The sequence below is a fragment of the Onychostoma macrolepis genome, chromosome 20 (assembly GCF_012432095.1).
Source record: "Onychostoma macrolepis isolate SWU-2019 chromosome 20, ASM1243209v1, whole genome shotgun sequence".
NCBI lineage: Eukaryota > Metazoa > Chordata > Actinopteri > Cypriniformes > Cyprinidae > Onychostoma > Onychostoma macrolepis.
Window position 1 is genome coordinate 20,443,948 of NC_081174.1, and position 22,707 is coordinate 20,466,654.

At 35.6% G+C, this 22,707-nt stretch overlaps 2 protein-coding genes across 3 annotated transcripts; both read left to right on the forward strand.

Moving 5' to 3' along the window:
* The first annotated feature begins 3,492 nt into the window (after window positions 1-3,492).
* si:ch73-257c13.2 (uncharacterized) lies at window positions 3,493-7,053 on the forward strand. 2 transcript variants are annotated; one of them, XM_058756330.1, is made up of 4 exons: window positions 3,493-3,643; window positions 3,998-4,036; window positions 5,672-5,768; window positions 5,851-7,051. In XM_058756330.1, the coding sequence occupies exons 1-4, from the start codon at window positions 3,540-3,542 to the stop codon at window positions 6,790-6,792; spliced, it is 1,182 nt and encodes a 393-aa protein (XP_058612313.1). In that variant the 5' UTR covers window positions 3,493-3,539; the 3' UTR covers window positions 6,793-7,051. The 2 variants fall into 2 exon arrangements, with proteins under 2 accessions (XP_058612313.1, XP_058612314.1); XM_058756331.1 differs by having other exon boundaries at window positions 3,534-3,638; window positions 5,851-7,053.
* A 499-nt stretch (window positions 7,054-7,552) lies between these two features.
* sec63 (SEC63 homolog, protein translocation regulator) lies at window positions 7,553-21,518 on the forward strand. The gene is made up of 20 exons (XM_058756316.1): window positions 7,553-7,797; window positions 9,137-9,236; window positions 10,033-10,147; window positions 10,250-10,362; window positions 10,663-10,724; window positions 10,822-10,880; window positions 11,035-11,085; window positions 11,476-11,584; window positions 11,662-11,756; window positions 11,841-11,973; window positions 12,244-12,336; window positions 13,260-13,405; window positions 13,529-13,676; window positions 13,769-13,851; window positions 14,158-14,217; window positions 14,347-14,514; window positions 16,226-16,387; window positions 16,473-16,673; window positions 18,558-18,662; window positions 19,170-21,518. Exons 1-20 carry the CDS (start codon window positions 7,674-7,676, stop codon window positions 19,305-19,307), a joined length of 2,265 nt encoding a protein of 754 aa, XP_058612299.1. The 5' UTR covers window positions 7,553-7,673; the 3' UTR covers window positions 19,308-21,518.
* Window positions 21,519-22,707: the final 1,189 nt, after the last annotated feature.

Genomic DNA, 22,707 nt, shown 5'->3' on the forward strand with positions numbered 1-22,707 from the left:
TTGTGGCTCACGAGTGCAATGTCTAACAAGAATGACAGCTTTCATCCCTGCAATGCCAGATCTGTTGGTGAAAGTCATTACTCCTGACCTGACTGCCAATTGTAGCAACTAGGCGAATTTTATCGCCACGTGTTTGAGGAACTGACGCAAAAGCTGAAATACCTTTTGAGATGTATGACCCGAGCCTTACTTTACCATTCAAGAACCTTAGAGAGGATGAGGGGGAACTGGTGGGGAATATGAGATTATCCGTTATCACGTTTTGCCCTGGTAAGAATCGGAGCAGTGACTTTGGACCTTAAGCAGTGAGCCCATTATGAAATATCCCTGAGCCTGAAACTCAGCAGCGACTGATCCAACAAACCTCAAAGTAGCTGCTGCATTGTTTAAAAGTTGCCATTAGGATTTTGGATGACTTGTCATTATGAATCATTTTTGTGTGCTGATTAATGATTGCTTTGTGCTCTTTTAGACAAACTTGCATACTAACAAAAGTCTGATTTTATTTTCACGTTTTGTAAGGCTGTAATTTTATTATGAATAATAAAAAGATAAGATAACTCATTCTAAAAGTGTTTCATTTTATTGTACATTTGTTTTAATTTATTGCTCATATGTATTGTTTATTTAGTATATATTGTATACAGCATGTTTAGCAATGTGAGTTCTTACCATGCTTTTTATAATAACCCTCTGGCTTGTTTCCACACACCATAATCTGCCCAAAGGAGCTTTAATAGGAATTGACTAAGAAAATAATTATTTATTTGGAAAATGTAATTTTGTAATTTGATTCCATGTCAGTCACCCTCTGCCTTTTAATTATTAAAATTCTCAATATTGCTTGAAAATTGTTGAACATTTTCAACAACATTCAACAAAGTAGTATATGTATATGTCAGCATACTTTATTTTGTTTCTTATGTGTTAAAATTAGTACAGGTTAGATACAATATAGCAAAACATGACATTTAATCTATCATATAAGATTAAGGATTATGTTGGAGGTAAAAAATCTCAAAGGACAAGTAATCACCTGGTGTTTTAGGCAGCAAGAAAAAGTATGCAGTGTTTGTCAACTAGCTGATAGATAAAAAAAATTGTATAATAGCAATATAATAAATATACTACAATTTTTTTTATAATAGTATCTGGGATATAAATGAGATACTGTGAATTTATCACAAATTAGGTTTACTTATCAAATTTGTATTTCTTTCTCATTCATCCTTCATTTCTGTAATTTTTGTTTTATATCTGTAATTTAAGGTTCCTTCATCTACTGTATATAAATCTGCTCTGTCATCAATCACATACTTTCTGTACAACTTTGGTTGTTATGTAAACTTTTTAAAGCTGTCAATTAGCTAAAGTTGAATATGGTGCTTTGTTGAAGAAATATAGCTTTATAATTAGAGAGTTCTCACTTAAGAGCTAACATGTGTTGCTGAATGAAAGGGGCCATTATGACCTCATAAGGGTCAAAGTCTGAAGATCATGGGATTATGGTATTATGATTATAGAATCACTTCATCACAGTGGTCATTTAGCACCGCTGATGGCTACAGAGCTCTCCATTCCAGCCTCCATTAGCTGCTGATCATTCTTAAATGTTCCACCCCATTACAAAGGTCGTACAAGAGGTCAGCTGGAGGAGACATCGCAGATGCTGATTGGTGTGTCAGAAACCCAAGGTGGATGACTTCTGTTCCCTGTAGCTTCTTTTAATAAGACAACAGGATCACAGTCGGCAAGGCTTACACAGACCCAGGGGGTCTGGCAGAATAAGAGCTTTTGAATAACACGCCATGGCATAAGGGCAGAAACATCTGACCCTGTTGGGCACCCCTGCCCACTCATCTTTGGGTACAGTGCATGGCCCATCAGCTGGATAAGACGGCTATAAAGCCTCTTAAAGAGAATAATAAAGAAGATTTCAGGGAGGCAATAGGTGGCCACTGTGGTGCTTCGTCTTCATCAAGGATGAGCTGCATTCAGGACTATGTCTAAAATTAGTTTGGCATCTCAATAACTCAGTATAACAAAACAGAAAGCAGTGGATAAAATAAATCATTTGCTTCACTAAAGGCCTATATTAATGTCCATGAAGCTACACACTCAACTCAAGATGCTAATATGTTTTACTCTCAAATGTTTGCTAATGGTAATGTTTGTTTACTCTCTATTTCGTGTTAATACTGAACAATTTTACAATTGTATAATATCTTAAACCGTCAGGTAAGAAAGGAAATAGTCCACCAAGCACAAGCAACAATATTACAGTAATATTAATTAATAAGTTTCATTTACCTGGACGAACGGTCTAATATCCAGCGTCGCCATGAATTAAATATCTGATCGCTTGACTACGCGATCGACCAATCAGAATCAAGTATTCCGGAGAGCCGCCTAATCAATTATGTTAACATGCAAATGTTCTACTTTTAGGTTTCAAATGATTAGACTACATGTCAAATGCATTAGGATCATGAAAACAAATATTTAAGATTTATGGAACTGACCTTTATTTAATTTCTATAACAGAGAAGCCTATCCATTGGTCAAATGCTAACTGTAAAAGTAAGTTTTAAAATAACCACTCATTGTAAAAAGAACATTTACTTAATATATTTGGGCATGAAACAAAAGTAAATGTCACAGTCTTAATTTCCATGCAACTTGTTATAGTTGATTTTTATACAGATTTATGGCCTTATAGTGCATAACCTCTGTGTAATAATGTGTAAATTAAGATGAGGGGTTGTGACCTGCACAATTACTCCCTGCATATTTAACTCTGTCTGATTAACGCAGGACGGCAAGAGCATCTCTCAAGTCTGAAGTAAGCAGTCTCATCACTGTAGCTCTTATTTGTTTTTTTGTGCTGCCATCATTATTCAGGTCAATGGGATTGAAGAGGAAACGGCAAAGGTTATTGAGGAGGGTTTGAGTATGATCACTTCCTCTCATTTTATTCTCTCTCATATCAGCAAACACACTTGATGTTTTTCTCTTTTTTGTAAATTATATGTAATTTATCAACAGTTGATCCAATGATACTATCTACATGGAGATAAATCATACACCAGGTTCATAGTATTCCTCTGGTGCCATCTATCGATGGAATATGATTTTAAGCCACACTTTGCTTAATGAGTGAACGAAAGATTGAGACAAGACATGTGTTCATGCCATCACTGCTAAAAAAAAAAGAGAGAAAAAAAGAAAGCCCATCATAAATCAGACTATGTTGGTTTGCTGGTCATTAGGCTGGTTTTAGTGGTTTTATCTGGTCACTCTGGGAGACCAGGATTTTGACCAACTAAACTAGCATAGAATACCTGCATAAACCAGATATAATACCACCTCACTATCGTAGGCTGATTTAAGATATTTTCTGCCTAAATTTGCCTGGTTTGTAAAACAAGTTCCCAAGCAATATCCACTGAAGACAAAACCACACTGAAATCAACCACATTTAGTGGGGAATTGAATTTGCCATAAGAGGGCGACATTGCAACAGTCTGAATCCGAAAAGCATGGCGCTTGAAACATGTATTGCGTTTTTGTTAGCAGACAGCTATGATGTTGAAGATTTCTTATTTTTCAAGAAAAATGCAACTCGCAAACGTCGGAAAGTAAGGTGAAGAAAACTGTGTTCTATATATCTCTAATGTCGCTCTATTTGGTAAACAAACAGCACGGTGCCTCTTTTAATGCGCCGTTTATTTACTACAGCGTGCAACTGTTTGACTATTGGAAATATTTCTTCAGTTGTCCAGCCTGTTTAAAATCCATCTTAAACTGGTGATATTTTGAAACGTGGTTGCTGGTTGACTACCTACAATGTACCAAAAAAAGCTCGATTATATAAGTTAGCTGTTAATTGAAGATCGCAGCTAGCTAGAAACTAGCAACCAAAAAGCTTTTTTTATTTCCAGCTGTGAAAACCCATTGATGCAACTAATTCTTTTGATATTAATTTATATTTCAATAGAATGAAGTTGAAAACTGAACCAAGTGATGATCTGCAAAGGTAAGATGATCCACGGTATTACTGCGGTCAGGCCAGCCTCCACTTTGAAAAACACGGTCATTCTAGCCGCAAAGTTATTTTGTGTTGTGCGCATATCGTTACTAGGCGTTGCTGTAATAGCGTGTAAAAACTCAGATCAAAGGAAAAGTGATCTCTAGCATTCATTTATTGAGCCAGTTTCTCTGTCAATAATGAATAAACGAATGAACGAATATATAAATAAATAAATGAATTTAAAATAATACAAATGTTTAAAAAACGGTCTGATAAAATGAAAATGACTTAAAATGTTGAGTAATATTAAATGTTGAATTTCCAAATAATATGAAAATACCTGTCTGATGAGAAATGACAAAATAAAAGCTTTTCAAAACTTGCATATAACCACATTTATCTGTAAATTCACATAGTTATAAAAAGAAAAATCCTTGTTTCCACACACTAGTTTCAATTCAGATTGACAGTCCACAGTGTATCACTCAACCAGTTTCAGGACTGTGTGATGTTGCATTACATATTAAGAGCCATCCAAAAACTCATATTTTACCTGTTCTGCTTGTGATTTTGGATAACTCTAAAAAGTAAACTCCCTGTTTCCACAGACCAGTTTCAATTCAGATTGACAGTCCACTGCCCCAGGGTGTCACTCGATCAATTTCAAGACAATCTGATGTTGCGTTACAAAATAAAAGCCCTCCAAAATCTCATATATGACCAGTTTTGTCATTCATTTTGAATAGCTCTAAAAAGAAAACTCCCTGTTTTCACAGACCAGTTTCAATTCATATTGACAGTCCACTACCCCAGTGTCACTCAGACAAAACTGGTTATATATGAGATTTGTAATGCAACATGAGATCGTCTTGAAACTGGCTGAGTGACACACTGGGGCAGTGGACTGTCAATCTGAATTGAAACTGTTTTGTGGAAACAGGGAGTCTCATTTTTAGAGCTATTCAAAATCAGACAAAACTGGTCATATGAGTTTTTGGAGGGCTTTTATTATGTAATGCTACATCAGACAGTCCTAAAACTGACTGAGTGACACACTGGGGTGGTAAACTATTAATCTGAATTGAAATGGGGAGTTTCCATTGTAGAGCTATCTGAATTTAAAGACAAAACTGGTCATATGAGTTTTTGAGGGCTTTTATTTTGTATTGCTACATCAGACAGTCCTAAAACGGACTAAGTGACACCCTGGGGTTGTGAACTACTAATCTGAATTGAAAGTGGTTTGTGGAAACAGGGAGTTTCCTTTTTAGGGTTATCGAAAATCAAAGACAAAACTGGTCATGTATGAGATTTTGGAGGGCTTTTATTTTGTAATGCAGCATGAGATCGTCAAAACTGGCTGAGTGACACACTGGGGCAGTGGACTTAATCTGAATTGAAACAGGGAGTTTCCTTTTTAGAGCGATCCAAAATCACAGGTAGAATATGAGTGAAAGGTTTTATTTTGTGATGCGCGCAGATAGTATATGCGTGCAACACAAAATAATGTGGCGGCTAGAATGACCGTGTTTTTCAAAGTGGAGGCTGGCCTGACCGCAGTACTGTACTTGATATAAGAAAGATGCTGTTCATAATGCACATTGGATAAATGCTTTAACATTATTTTGTTTTACATGTCAGAGAGGATGACAAAAGAGATGTTTTCAATACCGTGCTGCAAAGCTTGACAATAAGTGATTTTAAGAGTCACTTCCAGCTGACGCCATCTCAAACTGAGGTACTTCAGTTCACGCTGGTCCTATTTTCTGCTTATCTCATTTGTGTTTTGTAAAACAAAATTGTTCTTTTTGTGTTTGTAGCAGTTGGTACGGCTGCTGGCACCTTGTAAATGGACTGCCATTAGGCAAGAGGGATGGACAGTGTGGCATGCAGCGCTTGCTAGCCTGTGGGCTCTTTCTACCCAAGAGTCTTACCACAGTGTGGCAAATCGTTTTCACATCACAGAGTCACTCATTTGTGATCAGCTGGATGAGTTCTGTACCCTTGTTACCAGTAACTTGGCTAATGAAATTCACTGGCCACATGGGGAGGAAGCAGAAATGTCCGTGGTAGGGTTCCTTTCTACTGTGGGATTACCAGATACTCTCTGTGTAGTAGGAACGTGTTTCATTCCTATTGAGAAACCTACAGATGTGCCAGATCCAGAGGTATATAGAGACGCAGAGGGGTCGTACTCTGTAAAACTCATGGCTTTTTGCAACCACAAGGGTCGCTTTACCTATGTCTCTGCAGAGCACCCTAGAAATTGGCATAACTCAAGAGTCCTGTCAGCCACGGAGGTTGGAAAGGCATTGCGGGAAAACCCTGTGGCTCTACTACATGGCAAACACATCATTGGCAATTCCACCTTCCCACTTTCAGAGCACTTTCTGACTCCATTCCCTGATTATGCAACACTAGGACAGAAAAAAGTATGTTATAACCAGAAAGTGCAGTCATCTCTTGCAGTGGCACAAGGCTCCATCCATACTCTGAGATCTTGTTTTCAGAGGCTCAGATGTCTGCAGAAGCATTCCATTTGCCAAACCAGTTTAGCTGTGAAGACATGCTGTATTTTATACAACATGTTCCTAGAAATGTATATTGTTCCAGTGGACTGCATTGGGGACGATGTAACCCAAAAACCTTTCCATGAACTACGCTACGGACACTCTGGAAGTCTTGGTGGAATATCTAAAAGACAAGACATTGCAGCCTCACTTGGGCGAACCACTAAAAAAAGAAAATATATGTACAATTAGTATTGATAAGTAATGTTGCAGATAATTAATACAACATGTTGAAAAAATTTTCTTTAAGTTATAAGGTGACTGTTTTGTTAATCACTGTAGTGTGTATATTTTATGTACAATTATGTGGAGTGTCCTCATAATGCATACGTTTAATTGCAAAATCAAGAAGGACAAAGTGTTTGTATAATAAAACCATAAGAATATAAAGTTTTCATCTGTAAATGATTTAAAACAGGATTTTCTACTATGTATTCTATGCATTATTGATCCATTATGCAGCATGGAATATATGTTATATTGTTATATATATATTCAAGTTATAAATAACTCAAACTGCTATTTAAAAAATCTGGTTACAACTACATTGGAGTCCTTGGGTTGGCTAAGAGCCTGTGTGAGCGGCCCGTAAATCTGTATAAATTAAAAAAAAAAAAAACTGAAAAACTAATCTAAAAGTACGAGTTGTGTAAATACACATACTCCCGCAGAGCGCATGCGTAGAACACGTACACTGCTAGGCGCAGATTGTTCTTTTCGGAACTTCGACTGCAAGCGGCGAAGCGTTATTAACACGCCATAATAAAAGTCCAAGTCAGGTTGAACGTGGAAATCCACTCATTCTTTAATTATACTACTGGTAACTTGATAGCAGTACAATAAAATAACATGCGGTTTGAAAAATACCCACTCATTTGTACACGGTCAGGTCTGGCGGCCAGTCTTAATAAAATAATACGAAAGCCTTTTATTTTGAAAACAATCGCTATCGTGGCAGAAAGTGTGTGGATGCTGGCTTCCCTCTCCAGCATATGTGACTAGTCCTACTACAGTGGAGCGACTGATAGGGCGGTAAGGCGGCAGAAAAAATCGGGGTTTAGAGCCGCTGCGAAATGGCTGGACAACAGTTTCAGTACGACGACAGTGGCAACACCTTTTTCTATTTCCTCACGTCTTTTGTGGGACTAATAGTCATCCCAGCCACCTATTACCTCTGGCCCCGGGATCAGAATGCGGGTAAGGCCCCATATGCTAATACACTACAAGCTAAGCAGTTACATGTCGCTTGATGATCAGCACTGATGACCAGATTGGCACCTCTGTGAGGAATATTTTCTGACATTGCTGTAACGTTATTTAATAAAACGAATACCGAAGGTAAATCTAGTAAATTTGATACGTAGCATTAGCATCTGACCCCCACTCAGCTTAACTAACAGTTACACTAGGGATACTTCCAATATTTTTTAAATGTCAGTTATGGATCATAATGCCAATACTTATAAAGAATAAATGTAGGATATAATTGATCATTGCTAGCATCAAACGCATGCTACATACGTTTAAAGTACTGGTCATCCGTTTAATATAAGCTTTTTTCGTATGTCCTCGTTTGTTTATATTGACAAATATATTGCTTTAAGATCAGCTGATCTGATCATATAACAGTCGTCATTGATCATTAATTGTGTCTTTTATGAATGGCATGCCACTCCCACTAATTTTTCAGCACGTGTTATGAAATGTTGCAAAGGTATCTGTTTATTTAGCTGCTCATTGTGGTATGTTCACCATCTTGTGAATTACACTCTCATGAACTGCACTTTTACATGCTGTTTACATGCACCAGATCGACATGCTATTCAATTTGAAGTCAGTCGAAGTTGATCAAGTTCACAATAAATGAAGCCATATTTGCAGACAATTATTTCTAGATTCTGCAGGCTACAATAGAACAAAACAACAAATTTACTAATTTAGTATTGACAATACAAATGTTGCATTAAAATTAAACACTTAAGGAAAAATACAATATGTAAATAAATGAATAGTTGTATATAAAGTGCAAATGTCTGTTTCAAACAGTGCAGATATTCAGTTGTGCAAACAAGTAGGCAGTGTGCGCAATAACACATTCACAAGAAAGGTTCATAGGTTCTTGGTTTTTCCTACCAGACAGTAAACACACAAGTTAGATTTTTTGTGTGTGTGTGTATAAAACCCTTCAAAAATGAATAAAGATGGTTTCATTGCACACAAATCCATGTCTACTGTTTATTCCGTTATATAACAATAACATTTTGGCATTCTTTGAGGCAGCTTTCGTAATCTAGCTCACAATGTAAGAGGGTCACATTTAGATAAAAATAAAAAGATTTGCAGTACCTCACTAACTAAAAAGTAACAGTACTGCCATGCTTTTTAATATTATTACATTGTATAATTTACTATCAAAAACTATTACTATACAATTTCACAGTGCTGAGTACTGTTTTGGCAGAATTTCTGTGGTTGTGAATTAGTTTGCACAATGCTGATTTTTTTCTTGTTGTCTGTTATGTGAATGAATTCACAGAGCAATTAAGGTTGAAGAGTTTACGGCGAGTTCATGGAAGATGTCTGTGGTATCACCTTCGGCTTAGGAAATCACAGCAGAGCATTGTTCCAACATTTAAGTAAGTGATTATGTTTGTGTAATTAGTAAAAGGCGGTTTAGGGGAATTAATCTCATTTAGCTCGTTGCGCCTACTGTTGTTATGACACACTGCACTTGTGTCCTGTCTGTTTGCTGCTTGTAAGCGTTTAGTTTTGATCATGAGTAAATTGTTGTAATTTCAATAGGTTTCTGGAGTTGTGTGTGTATATAGTGTGAACTGGGGAACAAAATTAATTGGACAAGAGGATCTGTCTAAAATGAGGCAAAATGCAAAAATATTATATCATTTGCTTTTTATGAACGTTAAGTATATTGAAGGACAAAAGCATATTTTGTATTAATTATTACCATGTATTAAGCGCTTGGTGTTCTGGAAATATTATTTAAATGCTTTTGTTTTTAAATCACGAGTAACCAAGGGGACAGCAATGATCAGTTTATCAATGCTTTCTCAAGGGTCTTGCAACAGAGATTGTTTTTTATTTTTTTATATGATTTATGAATTTTCAGATGAGTCAAGAAACATTTGGTTGTGATGGTCTGATTTATTTATTTTGCATATTATTGTGGCACCTCCCAAAGTGGTTGAAATTCATGAAATTATTCATTCTTCTGCATGAAAATGACTTCAGACACTCATCAAAGCTCTGCTCCAACTATTTAAAGAACAAAGCTCGCATCAGATGTGTGGAGTATTCAGAAATACCCTGTCTTTCGTGACTTAAATCTGCTGTTTTTGCTGTTTAGTCACCATGACATATAGCAGCTGCTGTCTATTTGTTACTAACTTAAAATGTACTTCTCTGTCATCTTAGAAAAGCAGCCCTGTTGTTTGGGTGGGCAGTATTTCTTTTCCTGGCCTATAAGGTGTCTAAATTAGATCGAGAGTACCAGGAGTATAACCCCTATGAGGTCCTCAACTTGGAAGCAGTAAGGGCGTCTTTCTTACTTCTTTTTTTGAGAATCTTGTTCTTTCTCATTTACATTTTTAAACTGCTTCTCAAGATTAATATATCCATTGTTTTTGTTTAGGGAGCATCTGTTGCTGAGATTAAGAAGCAGTACAGAGTACTGTCTCTGAAACACCATCCTGATAAAGGCGGAGATGAAGCCATGTTCATGAAGCTTGCTAAAGCTTACTCAGCGTAAGACTCTTGCAACCACCCGATTTATTTATTGTTACCTTTCACGTTTAATGTCATGTTATTTATAGCAGTTGCCAACTCATTTTTCTATGTGGGCTGGTGTTGGTATTGCAGTGTGTAATCATAGGCACAATACAATTCATAAAAGCTTTTTATAAAAATGTCATCCACTGTGCCAGAATTAAACACTTAATCTTCTTAAAATACCCATGCAGCACCTTTTTGTTACTTGTCAATATTGCACCGCATGTAATCATCCGGGTTTTTAAAATTGTTGTCCACACTGGTGCTTTCTCACAGTTTAACTAATGAGGAATCGCGGAACAACTGGCAGATGTATGGCAACCCTGATGGCCCAAGAGGTGACAGTTTCTTTAACTTGTTAACTTATTTCTAAAGAATTGTTCTGTTAGTATTACCTATGCTGATTTGTCTGTATTCCATTTTACTCTTGATCAGTGACGAGTTTTGGAATCGCTCTTCCTGCATGGATTGTTGACCAGAAGAATTCCATGCTGGTATGTTCACCGACTATTTTTTATTTTTTATTTATTTAATTTTTTTTTTTACAGCTGCCTTTGTTTTGACTACATTTAAGTGTCAACTAATAATTACATAAATGCCCCAAGAATGCGATAACTAGCTAAACCTGTTGGCTTGTGCCTTTCACAGGTGCTGCTGGTCTATGGGTTGGCTTTCATGGTTATTCTTCCTGTGGTTGTGGTAAGCTTATCTTCTAATAAATAACTTTGATGTTAGATATAAATAAAAACACGTTTGGGGTCATTAAGATTTTTTCTATATTTTTGAACGAAGTCTCTTATGCTGACCCAGATAATTGTTCAAAAATACAGTAAAAGTAGTAATATTGTGAAGTATTATTATAGTTATACATATATCATTATTAAATGTCTTTATCGGTTATGATAAATTTAATGTGTCCTTGCTATATAAAAGTATTAATTTCTTTTAAAATAATCTTATAGACGCCAAACTTTTAAAAGGTAGTGTGCCTTGTTGGATCTTTTTGTACAAGCATTTTGGAAAGCAGAGTATAGAAATTGATTAATTGATATTCTGATAAACCCAATAGCAATGTGCATTTTTGTTTAGGGCACATGGTGGTACCGCTCCATCCGCTACAGTGGTGATCAGATCCTCATCAACACCACACAGCTTTTCATGCACTTTATGTACAAAACGCCTACAATGAACATGAAACGTAAGTTGAAGAAAAATATGTTATGACCCTTTAGATCCTTTAGATTCTGCAGACTAAGTCTTTTCTCTATTTGACAGGATTGGTGATGGTGTTGACGGCAGCATTCGAGTTTGATCCTCGTAGTAACAAAGAGGCCACTATAAGACCAACAGACAACATAGAAGTTCCCCAGGTAAAATGTTGAAACATATGTATTTTGTGCCAAAGATTGAATAATGATTCAAATTTAATGCTCGTATTGTGATCCTTTGTGCAGTTGATTCGGGAACTGGGGAACATTAATGTGAAGAAGAAGGAGCCTCCATTCTGCTATCCTTATAGCCTGAAGGCACGAGTCTTACTACTTACGCACCTTGCCAGGATGGATGTTTCTGAGAACATAGAGGAGGGTATGCATTCACACACACACACACACACACACACACACCTCTCAAGTGTCAATATTTAATCCTGTAGGACAATTAAACGCCGACTACCAGTCTAATGCAATTCATATAATTTATGCATTTACAAAGGCTTTCAAGAAATATATTGAAAGTATGTGTGATCCCTGGGAATTAAATCCATGACCTTGGTTTACTAATGGCATACTCTGCCAGTTGAGCTACCCAAACAAAATGTTCATATAAAACGGCTAATTAATTCAATATCTTCTGCAGATCAAAGGTTTGTGGTGAAGAAGTGTCCTGCTTTACTACAGGAAATGATCAATGTTGGCTGTCAACTTACTATGATGGCAACCAGTAGAGGAGGTAAGTAATATAATTAAATAATTAATGCAAATAATGTTTTCATCAATATATGCACTATCATTCAAAAGTTGGCAACACTTTACAATAATGTGTCATTTGTTAATATTAGTTAATGTATTAACTAACATTAACAAACAATGAACAATGCATTTATTACACTATTTATTCATCTTTATTAATCTGTTAGTTAATGAAAATACAATTGTTCATTGTTTATTCATGTTAGTTCACAGTGCATTAACTAATGTTAACAAACACAACTTGTGATTTTAATAATGCATTAGTAAATGCTGAAATTAACATTAACTAAGATTAATACATGCTGTAGAAGTATTGTTCATTCTTAGTTCATGTTTACTAATGTTGTTAACTAATGTTAACTAATGAACCTTATTGTAAATTGTTACCCAAAAGTTTGATCAGTATGATTTTTTTTTGGGTAAAGAAATTAGTCTTTTATTCAGCAAGGATGCATTAAAGTGAGCAAAATTGACACTAAAGACTAAAGTTTTACAAAAAAAATAAAAATCTAATAAATGCTATTCTTTTGAACTTACTATTTTTCAAATAATTCTGAAAAAAGAAAAACTATTACAAATTCCCCAGAATTTTAAGCATCGGAACTGTTTTCAACATTGATAATAGGAAATATGTCCTGAGCACCAAATCAACATATTAGAATGATTTCTAAAGGATCATGTGACACTGAAGACTGGAGTACTGACTGCTGAAAATTCAGCCTTGTCCTCACAGGCGAAAATTACATATTTTAATGTATTAAAATAGAGCCTTATTGTGTTTTTCATCATGCATCCTTGGTGAGCATAATCGGCTTCTTTCAAAAACATGAAAAATCTTTTGTAAGGTAGTGTATAATATGATACATGATTAAAAAAGGTTTTTGCTGATGTTGGATTTTGTAGGGCTTCGGGCTCCCAGGCTGACATCTATAGAGAACTGCATGAAGTTGTCTCAGATGGTAGTTCAAGGACTGCAGGAGGCCAAATCTCCTCTGCTGCAGCTGCCCCATTTTGAAGAGGAGCACCTCCGATACTGTATCTCTAAGAAGGTACATCTTTCTCAAAAGCATTGCAGCTCACAGAAGGATCTGTTAAAACAATTGTGTTTAATACCTCCGTTGTTATGCAAAAACTGTTTTCAAATCTTCTAAATATGGCCCCTCTCTCTTCAGTATAAGGTACGGACATTGCAGGATCTGGTCAGTCTGAAGGACTCTGACAGGAGAAATATGCTGAGATTCCTTGGGGAGGAGAAGTATGAGGAGGTCCTTACGGTCCTCGGCAGCTTTCCCTATATCAACATGGAAACCAAACTTCAAGGTGAGATTGTTCAGCAGCGCTTGAACACTCATACATTCAATAAAACACATTACATATGATTTAAACTCTGTGTATGTTTCATTGCTCCATAGTGTTGGATGATGAAGATAGCAATAACATCACGGCAGGATCCATTGTCACAGTTACGGTCACTTTGACAAGGAAGAGAATGTCTGTAAGTAGTACATTTGAGAGAATATCTCATGAGCCTATCTAGATGTTTAGGTGAGGGGCGAGGGTGTAATGCTATTCAAATACAGCAGTTGATTTATAAGTTTTATATATATATATATATATATATTATGCAATGTATTTATAGTCATGGAATGGCACATCTTGCAGTTGCAGCAGGTATCCACAAGAGGTCAATGCTGAACCTCTTTGGTTTTTAGGTCGAGATTTCATTTCAGAAAGACTATCTGTTACAAAAACAGTCTGTATTATTTGACATTTTTTTTAATAATACTAAATTTCTGTTTAGGAGATGTTTGAGAAAGAGGAGGACGCACCACCACCTACTGAGGAAACTAATGCAGAGGAGGTAGTGATGCTTTCAAGCTACGTGTTCATCAGACGTAATTTAATAGTGAATTCAAAATGTGTATTTACTTCTTGTTATTTGTTCATTACGATGTCTAAAAGTTTATGATTATTATTTTGTACTTTGCAGCAAGGAGATGCCAAAACAAACAAAACAAAAGTTTGGCAAAATAAGAATAAAGGAGCTAAAAAAGCTGCCAAGTCCAAAAAGAAGAAACTGACTAAGAAGAAACCAGTCACCCAACAGCAAGCAAAGGGAGACAAGGCCAGACAAGCCAATGGCAATGTGGCAGGAAATGTAAGGACTATAGACCTGTATATGTTCAGTTTTACACTTTTAAAGAAACAGCTTTCAATTTTATTTGATATACACTACCATTCAAAAAAAGGTCAAAAAGATTTCTTTTGAAAGATATGAATACTTTTATTCAGCAAGGATGCATTAAATTGATCAAAGGTGATAGTAAAGACATTTACCCCTGGTTTCACAGACAAGGCTTAAGCCTAGTCCCAGACTAAAATGTAAATCTGAGCTGTTTAAACTGTAAGAAACTTGCACTGACTGATCTTAAAATATATCAGTGCCTTTGTTTTGTCTCAAGATGCACACCAGTAATGTTTTTTTCTAAGGCACGTTTATAAAATTACTTAAATCTCCTAATTGAACTATGGCCTAAGCCCTGTCTTTGAAACCAGGCCTTAAAATGTTATAAAAGATTTCCATTTCAAATAAATCCTGTTCTTTGGAACTTCAACTTCAAAAATCACAGTTTCCACGAAAAATATTGAGCAGCACAACTCAGTTCGACTTTAATATTAATAATAATAAAGTTTTTTGAGCACTAAATCAGTATATTAGAATGATTTCTGAAAAATCATCTGACTCTGAAGGCTGGAGTAATGGCTGCTGAATATTTGGCTTTGCCAACAAAGGAAAAAAAAAATATTTTAAAATAGAAAAATAGAAAAGAGCTATTTTAAGTTTAAAAGAATTTTCACAGTATTACTCAATTTTTGATTAAAATTATTTTAAAGGTCCCATGGCATGAAAATTTCACTTTATGAGGTTTTTTAACATTAATATGAGTTCCCCTAGCCTGCCTATGGTCCCCCAGTGGCTAGAAATGGCGATAGGTGTAAACCGAGCCCTGGGTATCCTGCTTCGCTTTGAGAAAATGAAAGCTCAGATGCCCAATCTGGAATCTTCCCTTTATGTCGTCATATGGGGAAAGGTTACCTCCCCTTTCTCTGCTTTGCCTGCCCATTAGAAAATGAGCCACTACCGTGCGAGGCGAGCGCAATATTTTTTTTCCTCGAGAGACATCATGGCTTGCAAACGAGCGAAGCATGGCAGTTGCTCAGTGTTTGGATGTACAAATGAACACCGAAGTATTTTTTTAGTTCCTTCATCCAAGCCTATGGCTAGCATTAGCTACATGATAATAACTGTAACAGCATACATAAACAAACCAACTAAAGTACCGTACCCAGACACAATATTTTAAACTAACCATTCGGAAACATCCTGCTGTAGCCACTGATCAGATTCTGGGTTAAACTGAAAAGCTTGAATGACTGCGTGTCTATGAGCCATTGCCATATATCCACTGTCCACTTTAGCTCATGGTAGCGCAAGCTGGTTAAGGCCACACCCCCACCCTCCACCTTGCCCCGCCTCTCTCATCCTTAAAGCTACAGACAGAGAATGGCACGTCCTAAGGAAAGCTCATTGTGGGACTGGCTCATAGTGGCTGAAATTCTGCACCAAGGCTGAATTTCGGCAAACAGACCTCAGATACAGTATTAGGGACCACTTAGGCCTATATAAAAGCATCCAAAAAGCAGCATGTCATGGGACCTTTAATTGATTAAAACAGAACAGAAGTGTATATTTATGTCATATTCATTAATTTTAGTCAGTTTTACTATGATGCACATTTTCTACAGTATAATTGACAAAATCAAAAAATCTTTCGTCCAACTCCATGTGCTTTTATTTTGCTTCACAGGACGTTGCAGCTGCGTCAAAAGTGGAAGAGGACGATCTCTCTGATAAAGGCAGTGAATCAGACGAGGCAGAGGGAAATAAGGACTCGCCCAGCGAGAGAGATGAGGAGAGTGACAAGCAGAGTGACACTGAGGGGGACGAGATTGCTGGAGACGATGAGGAGGTGTGTGTCATATCCCTTGGATGACTGACTGCTGATTGTAGCCATTCCAGTGCAGCTTTCCATAACCAGCATGTCTCTTCTGTAGGAATGGGAGGCACTACAACAGAGCATTCAGCGCCGTGAAAGGGCACTATTGGAGACCAAGTCTAAGGTCACACATCCTGTATACAGCTTGTACTTCCCTGAGGAGAAGCAGGAGTGGTGGTGGCTCTACATTGCAGATAGGAAGGAACAGACGTTGGTGTCTATGCCTAACCACGTGTGCACACTCAGAGACACAGAGGAGGTGAGGAAACATCCACCCGTTTGAGCTTTATCACACCTTTTTTTTTTTTTTTTTAATTTGGGAGAGTTAAAAGAGGGAATAGACAGGGGGAAATTGTGTTGCTCAATGGAGTGAAATTTTAGTTTTTACAAGATTTCTGGGCCTGGAAGTGTCTTCTAATCGTAAAGTCATGGAAATTTGTGCAAAATTTGCTTAAAAATATTTTTATTGGATAGACAACCTTAATGTAATGTAATGTGTAAATGTTGTGCAAAGTAAATTGTGCTTGCAAATCAAAGTGATATTTGATTTGCAAGCAGTATAATGCAAGTGTTTTTTTATTTTATTTGTTATTATAGTTTTTATTAATGTTTTAAATAAATTTGTATATTTTCAATTTGTTTTTGTTTTTTTTATATTACTGTTTAGGTATTATTTAATTTTTAGTTTTAGGTTAAATTTCCCTCCTTTAATTTCAGTTAGTAATTTTACTGCTTTTAAGTTTTTTGTGCAATATTAATTTTTCATTTAAATATCCAAAATGTTTTTAATAGTTTAGTTTAAAGTAACCCCATTCGTGAGTCAAGTGATTTGAATTTATCAAATTGGTTCACAAAATATTAATTAGTGAATCGAATAAATAGAGAACTTTTCCAGTAATCATAAATGACTGGTCATGGTAAATAATTATTATTTTTTATTAATATTTTGAATCTGCCTTTATTTTTTTATTTTCAGTTATAATTTTTATTTTTAATTCATTTTTAATACTATTATTCAGGTTTAATTTACTTTACTTTTATTTTATTTTTAATTTTAGCTTTCTGCTTATTTACACTGTAAAAAAAAAAAGTTGAGCCAACTTAAAAGTTTAAGGCAACCAGCTTCAGCAGATTTTTGAGTTTTCTCAACTTGTCATTTTAAGTTTATACAAAAATTTGAGAATCTCCCACAAAAATAAGTTGAGCAAACTCAAAAATCTGCTGAAGCTGGTTGCCTTAAAATTTTAAGTTGGCTCAACTTTTTTTTCTTTTTTTTTTTTTTTTTTTACAGTGTAGTTACAAATTTTTTGCTTCAATTTAAACTGATTTCACTTAGTTTCAAATGCAACCTTTCTTAGTTTTTCATGTAATATGTATACTTTATTTCATTTCAGATTTATTTCAAATAGCCAAACAACCAAATGTTTGATAGTTGTCGTTATCGGTTTGTGAAATCAAATAGTGAATTGAATCGAATAGAATCAAATTAAAATCAAACGGGTTCAATCAGTCTGAATCAGAATGATAATCACAAATGACTGGTTATTGAAAGTCATTAGTGAAAAGGAGTGGGAGCCCAAAAATCTCTCCATTGTTCTTATTAGTTCATAATCATGACTGTAGTTTGAGCCATTGTGGGATTGGGAGATATTTTCAGTCAATTAATTTGGTGGGGTTTTTTTTTTTTTTTTGGAAGTCTTACAATAGAAATACCAAGGCATTTAGAACTTGAATACATAATGGCAAAAACAAATTACTAGAATTAATTGCAATATGGTGTGCTGTCAATAAATTTAAGTAAAATGGAAAGATAATAGAATGAGTGAGTTTTTTACTCTGTGTGTGTGTGTGACTGGCTGAATGGTACTAGCTACACAGTCTCCTGCGCAGCAGTTTTCCCCATAGCCTGTTGCCAGGCAACCTCCATACTGCAGTCTCTGTCTGGTTACAGAGCAGCCAGACGCCTGTCATAATTCTGTCTGACACAGTGAGTGCTTCCTCTCTGTGAGGAGCATGAGAATGCAAGGATGTAAACAAGAGGGTCATAAATCACCCCATATCTCCCAATTACTCCCCCGTAGGTTAGGTTTTGCTGAGTCGTGTAAAGTGACCAATGATTATCTAAACTTCCTGTTTGCCTCAGGTTGAACTGAAATTCCCCGCTCCATCCAAAACCGGAAACTATCAATATTCTGTGATTCTCAGATCAGATTCATTCATGGGATTAGATCAGATCAAGCCACTCAAGGTCAGTTATTTTTCTATACTCTCTTGTTTGGAATTGTTTTCTTATATCTATCATATTTTTATAAAATATTTATGGAATATTTATAACTTTTTTTATTTTTATAAAATATTTTTATAAAATATTTTAAGATGATGCATGTTCAAAGGTTTGGAGTTGATTCGATTTTTTTTTCAATGATTTTTAAAAAAAGTCTCTTATGCGCACCGAGGCTGCATTTATTTGATGACAAATAAAGTAAATTGTAATATTGTGAAATTATTACAATTTAAAATAATTTTCAAATCTGATTTATTTCTGTGATGAAAGATGATTTTTCATCAGTCGTTACTCTTCAGTTTCACATGAGAAATCATTCTAATATGCTGATTTGGTGATCAAGAATCTGTTTAAATATCTTTACAAAATAACAAAAAATATGTATATTGTATACATCGTATACACACATAATATTTTAATATAAATGTATTTATTTACTATAATCTTTGTGATCCTAATTTTTTGTTTCAGCTGGAGGTTCATGAGGCGAAGGCCATAATGGATAACCACCCTCAGTGGGATATCCCAGAAACCGAGGAAGAGGAGGATGACCAGGAGGACAGTGATGGCATTGAGGAATCTGAGGAAGATGAAGAAGACAACGACTAAACCAGTCATTTCATGCAGACTTGAGCACAGCTCATACACCCATGTGCCCACTCATGCGCGCACACACATACACACACACACACACGCTCCTACACACCCACATAGCCCCAGACCATTGCCGTCTTCTGGGCCGCTACACACCGGAGGCAAACAGGAGGCAAGGACGTTGACGCCCCATGTTCCTGTTCAAAACACTCATGAATCACAAATCTGTCCTTTTATTTCGCCAGTCAAAATAAGACTTAAGGAACTGTTGGTTATCTTTCCCTGCGTTCATCCAGTCGTTATCGGTGGGCTGTCACAGTGGTAATTTGTGGGGTCCAGCTGCGTTTCAGATTCCTCTCCACTTGACGAAAAAGATGTCTGACTAACCAATGCGTCAGAAAAATAAAAACCAGAGTACCGCTGAAAAATCACACACCTCATGACTGTCATTTTTCAATGTCACTGTTTATGCTTCAAGGGTGTTTTCTACCTTATCATTTTGTAGTTTATGTAGTTTATTAGATATCAAATTTACCAGGTGTTTCCACTTTTTACGAGGCTGTGTGACATGTAATCTGGAGTGAGCATGAACCACAAGGACGTGGATGTGCGTTCTAAGCTTGAGCAGGAATGACGGGGTGAAGGGTGTACTGCACCACTGTGGGCTGTCTCAATTTGTCTCCATGGTCATGAACTGTGGAAGTCCAATACATTTATAAATCTCACCTATCTTAACTTCTTCCAACTTCTCGTCACAAGCGCAGGTTGTCTCAGCCTCACGAAAAAAAGACTGCAGACATTCCACAGCCAGGTCTATGGTTTAGTACCTGATTTAATGTCGCTGCTATTCAACAAATAAGCAGGTCAATATCAGATGGTTTCTTGGCACTATGTAATAACATGGCCTATGTTTTTTGAAACCCTAGGACAATTCAAGTTTTGGATTTTTTTTCCTGCCTGATTTATTCATCCCACTGACTTTTTAGACTGGAAACTGGAAATTTCCCATTGTTGCTGAGTACAGTTGTTACGAGGAGAACATGATTATAGCCTGAACATGCACAAGTGCAAGCCTTTTCCCATCAGTTACAAACACACAAAAAAAACACTGCAAAACACAGTTGGGTTTTTTTAACCCAAAAATTATCAAACTTATCAAAACTTCTCTTTAGGATAATGTTTTTATCTGGTTTCTTTTGGAACTGAATGCCTCAATTGTAGATCATAGTTTTTTTTTTTTTTTTGTATTTATATATAATTTTGTCTTACATTCCACTCTCATCAAATATGAACGCCTTATTCAATGTACAGATTTCCTTGTGGCCACAAATATCGCAAATGGTTTGATACAAAACATCAGTGATGGGAATAATTGAGGGTCAGTGTTTATTTCTGCAGGTTTTTCTTATGTTGGTTTTTATGCATGGAGGGATGACAACAAAACTCAAAATTGAGGACAGAATTTTGATTTTTTTTTGTGAATGTGATTATTTTAATCCCATTTAAATGTTATTTTGCACCAGTGGAGGTCTGACAGCGTATTGGAAGTGCTGATTTAGTGGTTGTGAAAATAGAAGTCTGTTCATTTGTCAATTAGTGGGAGAGGTTAAACTGACTGATATGAAATTATTTGAAATGTAGAAATGCACATGAAATGTAATCTCTGCATTTATGGTTAATTTTCTTTTCTTTCCTTTTTTTTTCTTTTTTTAAATCTTGAATTTCTGACAGGAAATTGGATTTTCTTGTTTGTTCCCAGTAGCTAATGTATGTATTTTATAGATACATTTTGGAAAACTGCAAATGTCATTAGAAAATCTTTTGCTTATTTTTTCCCCCCCTTATGTTCATTAGCATAAACGCAATGCAATCTTTACTGACAGAGGGAAAGTGTCATATTCTGGCTGCATGTAACACACGTTCACAACCAGTTTTATCAAATTATAAGGGTTTTACAGATAAATAGACATTTTAGTATTATAGTTCCAAAAAGACTGTAGCCTCATAATTCATGCTGTGTATACAAAGCTGTGACTGAAGTGCACAGATTATGAGAAATCATGTCTATACATAAACACACAGAGAAACTCACCGGCCAGAAAACAGGGGTGAATTGCCTAGTAAACAGTATCTGCCACTTTTGTTTACAAGAAAACTGTCATTGTAAATGGGAAAATATATATTATTTGTATTTAAATAATTTCAAATAAAATAACTTTTTAAAAGATTTTCTTTTTGATTACACAATTGAATATTTCCACCTGAAACTCCATATTTCTTTATTCTTCTGAAGGCACTTGGGGGTTCCCTTTAGAGGTTTTTTTTATTTTATTTTACCCATGACATTTTCATAAACTATTTGAAGGAATATTTGCTAATGGTCTGTTAAGTATTATACAAAGGAAAATTATGAACATTATGGCAATGTGTTACAGAGAACATTCTGATTTTGCTATATTGAGGGTCCCTGAGTCTGATCTTAGTCTATAAACTCTAAATCTGTTTCCAAACAACCAAGCTTCTGTCAGCATAATATCTAATATAAATGTTTGTCAGGTTTGCAAGTTGGACTTGAGTCATTTGAATTAAATAGGATATTCAACTGTTCCTAAATATCTACATTTTGTTGAGAAGCTCTAAAAGCATCTTATAATTTAGAATCTTGATAGTTTTTTCGTCTTCAGATTTAATCGTATGCTCCTAATTCATTCATATTCATCCACATTTTTGCCACTTATAAGTAATGGTTGCCGTTATAAGGAAATTAATGTAGCCTATTAAACCAACAAGTTTGAGGAGTCAAGTGTAGAGCTTAAAAAAACTCCACGCGACACGTCAACATGTTAAAAAGTGCAAAATAACTAGGTTCGCTGTTGTTTAGACCAGATATGAAACAGATTTTCGTGATAATAGCTTATAGACTTTATGTTTGTCCAGTCGTGTGTGTGGTCATATGTGCCGTATTTTGCTCATTTTTACCACGGAACACATGTAGGCTATATAACACGCTTTATATAAGTGTATTTCTGCAGGTCGAAACCACTATCAGTTTTCGTCCCACTGACCTTGTGTGGCGTCCAGAACAGGTTGCGATACATATTCAACACCCAAATCCAACATATGCGAATCTTTCTCTTTTTTCCACACTTCTGATTTTCAATAGCTTTGAAGACATGACCACAAGGAATATAGTGACATATATTTTCAAATAACTCAATAAATAAATAAAGACTTATTAATCATCTCAATGCATGAAACGACAAGAAATGAAACGCCTTTTCATTCTAATCTGACTAAAATTCTTTAATCTGGAGGAAAAATAAAAATAAAATAAAAATAAATCAGATATCTAACATTCAGCTTAATCAAATCACCGTGAATTGAGGTCTTAAACATAGCCTACTGAGATCTTACA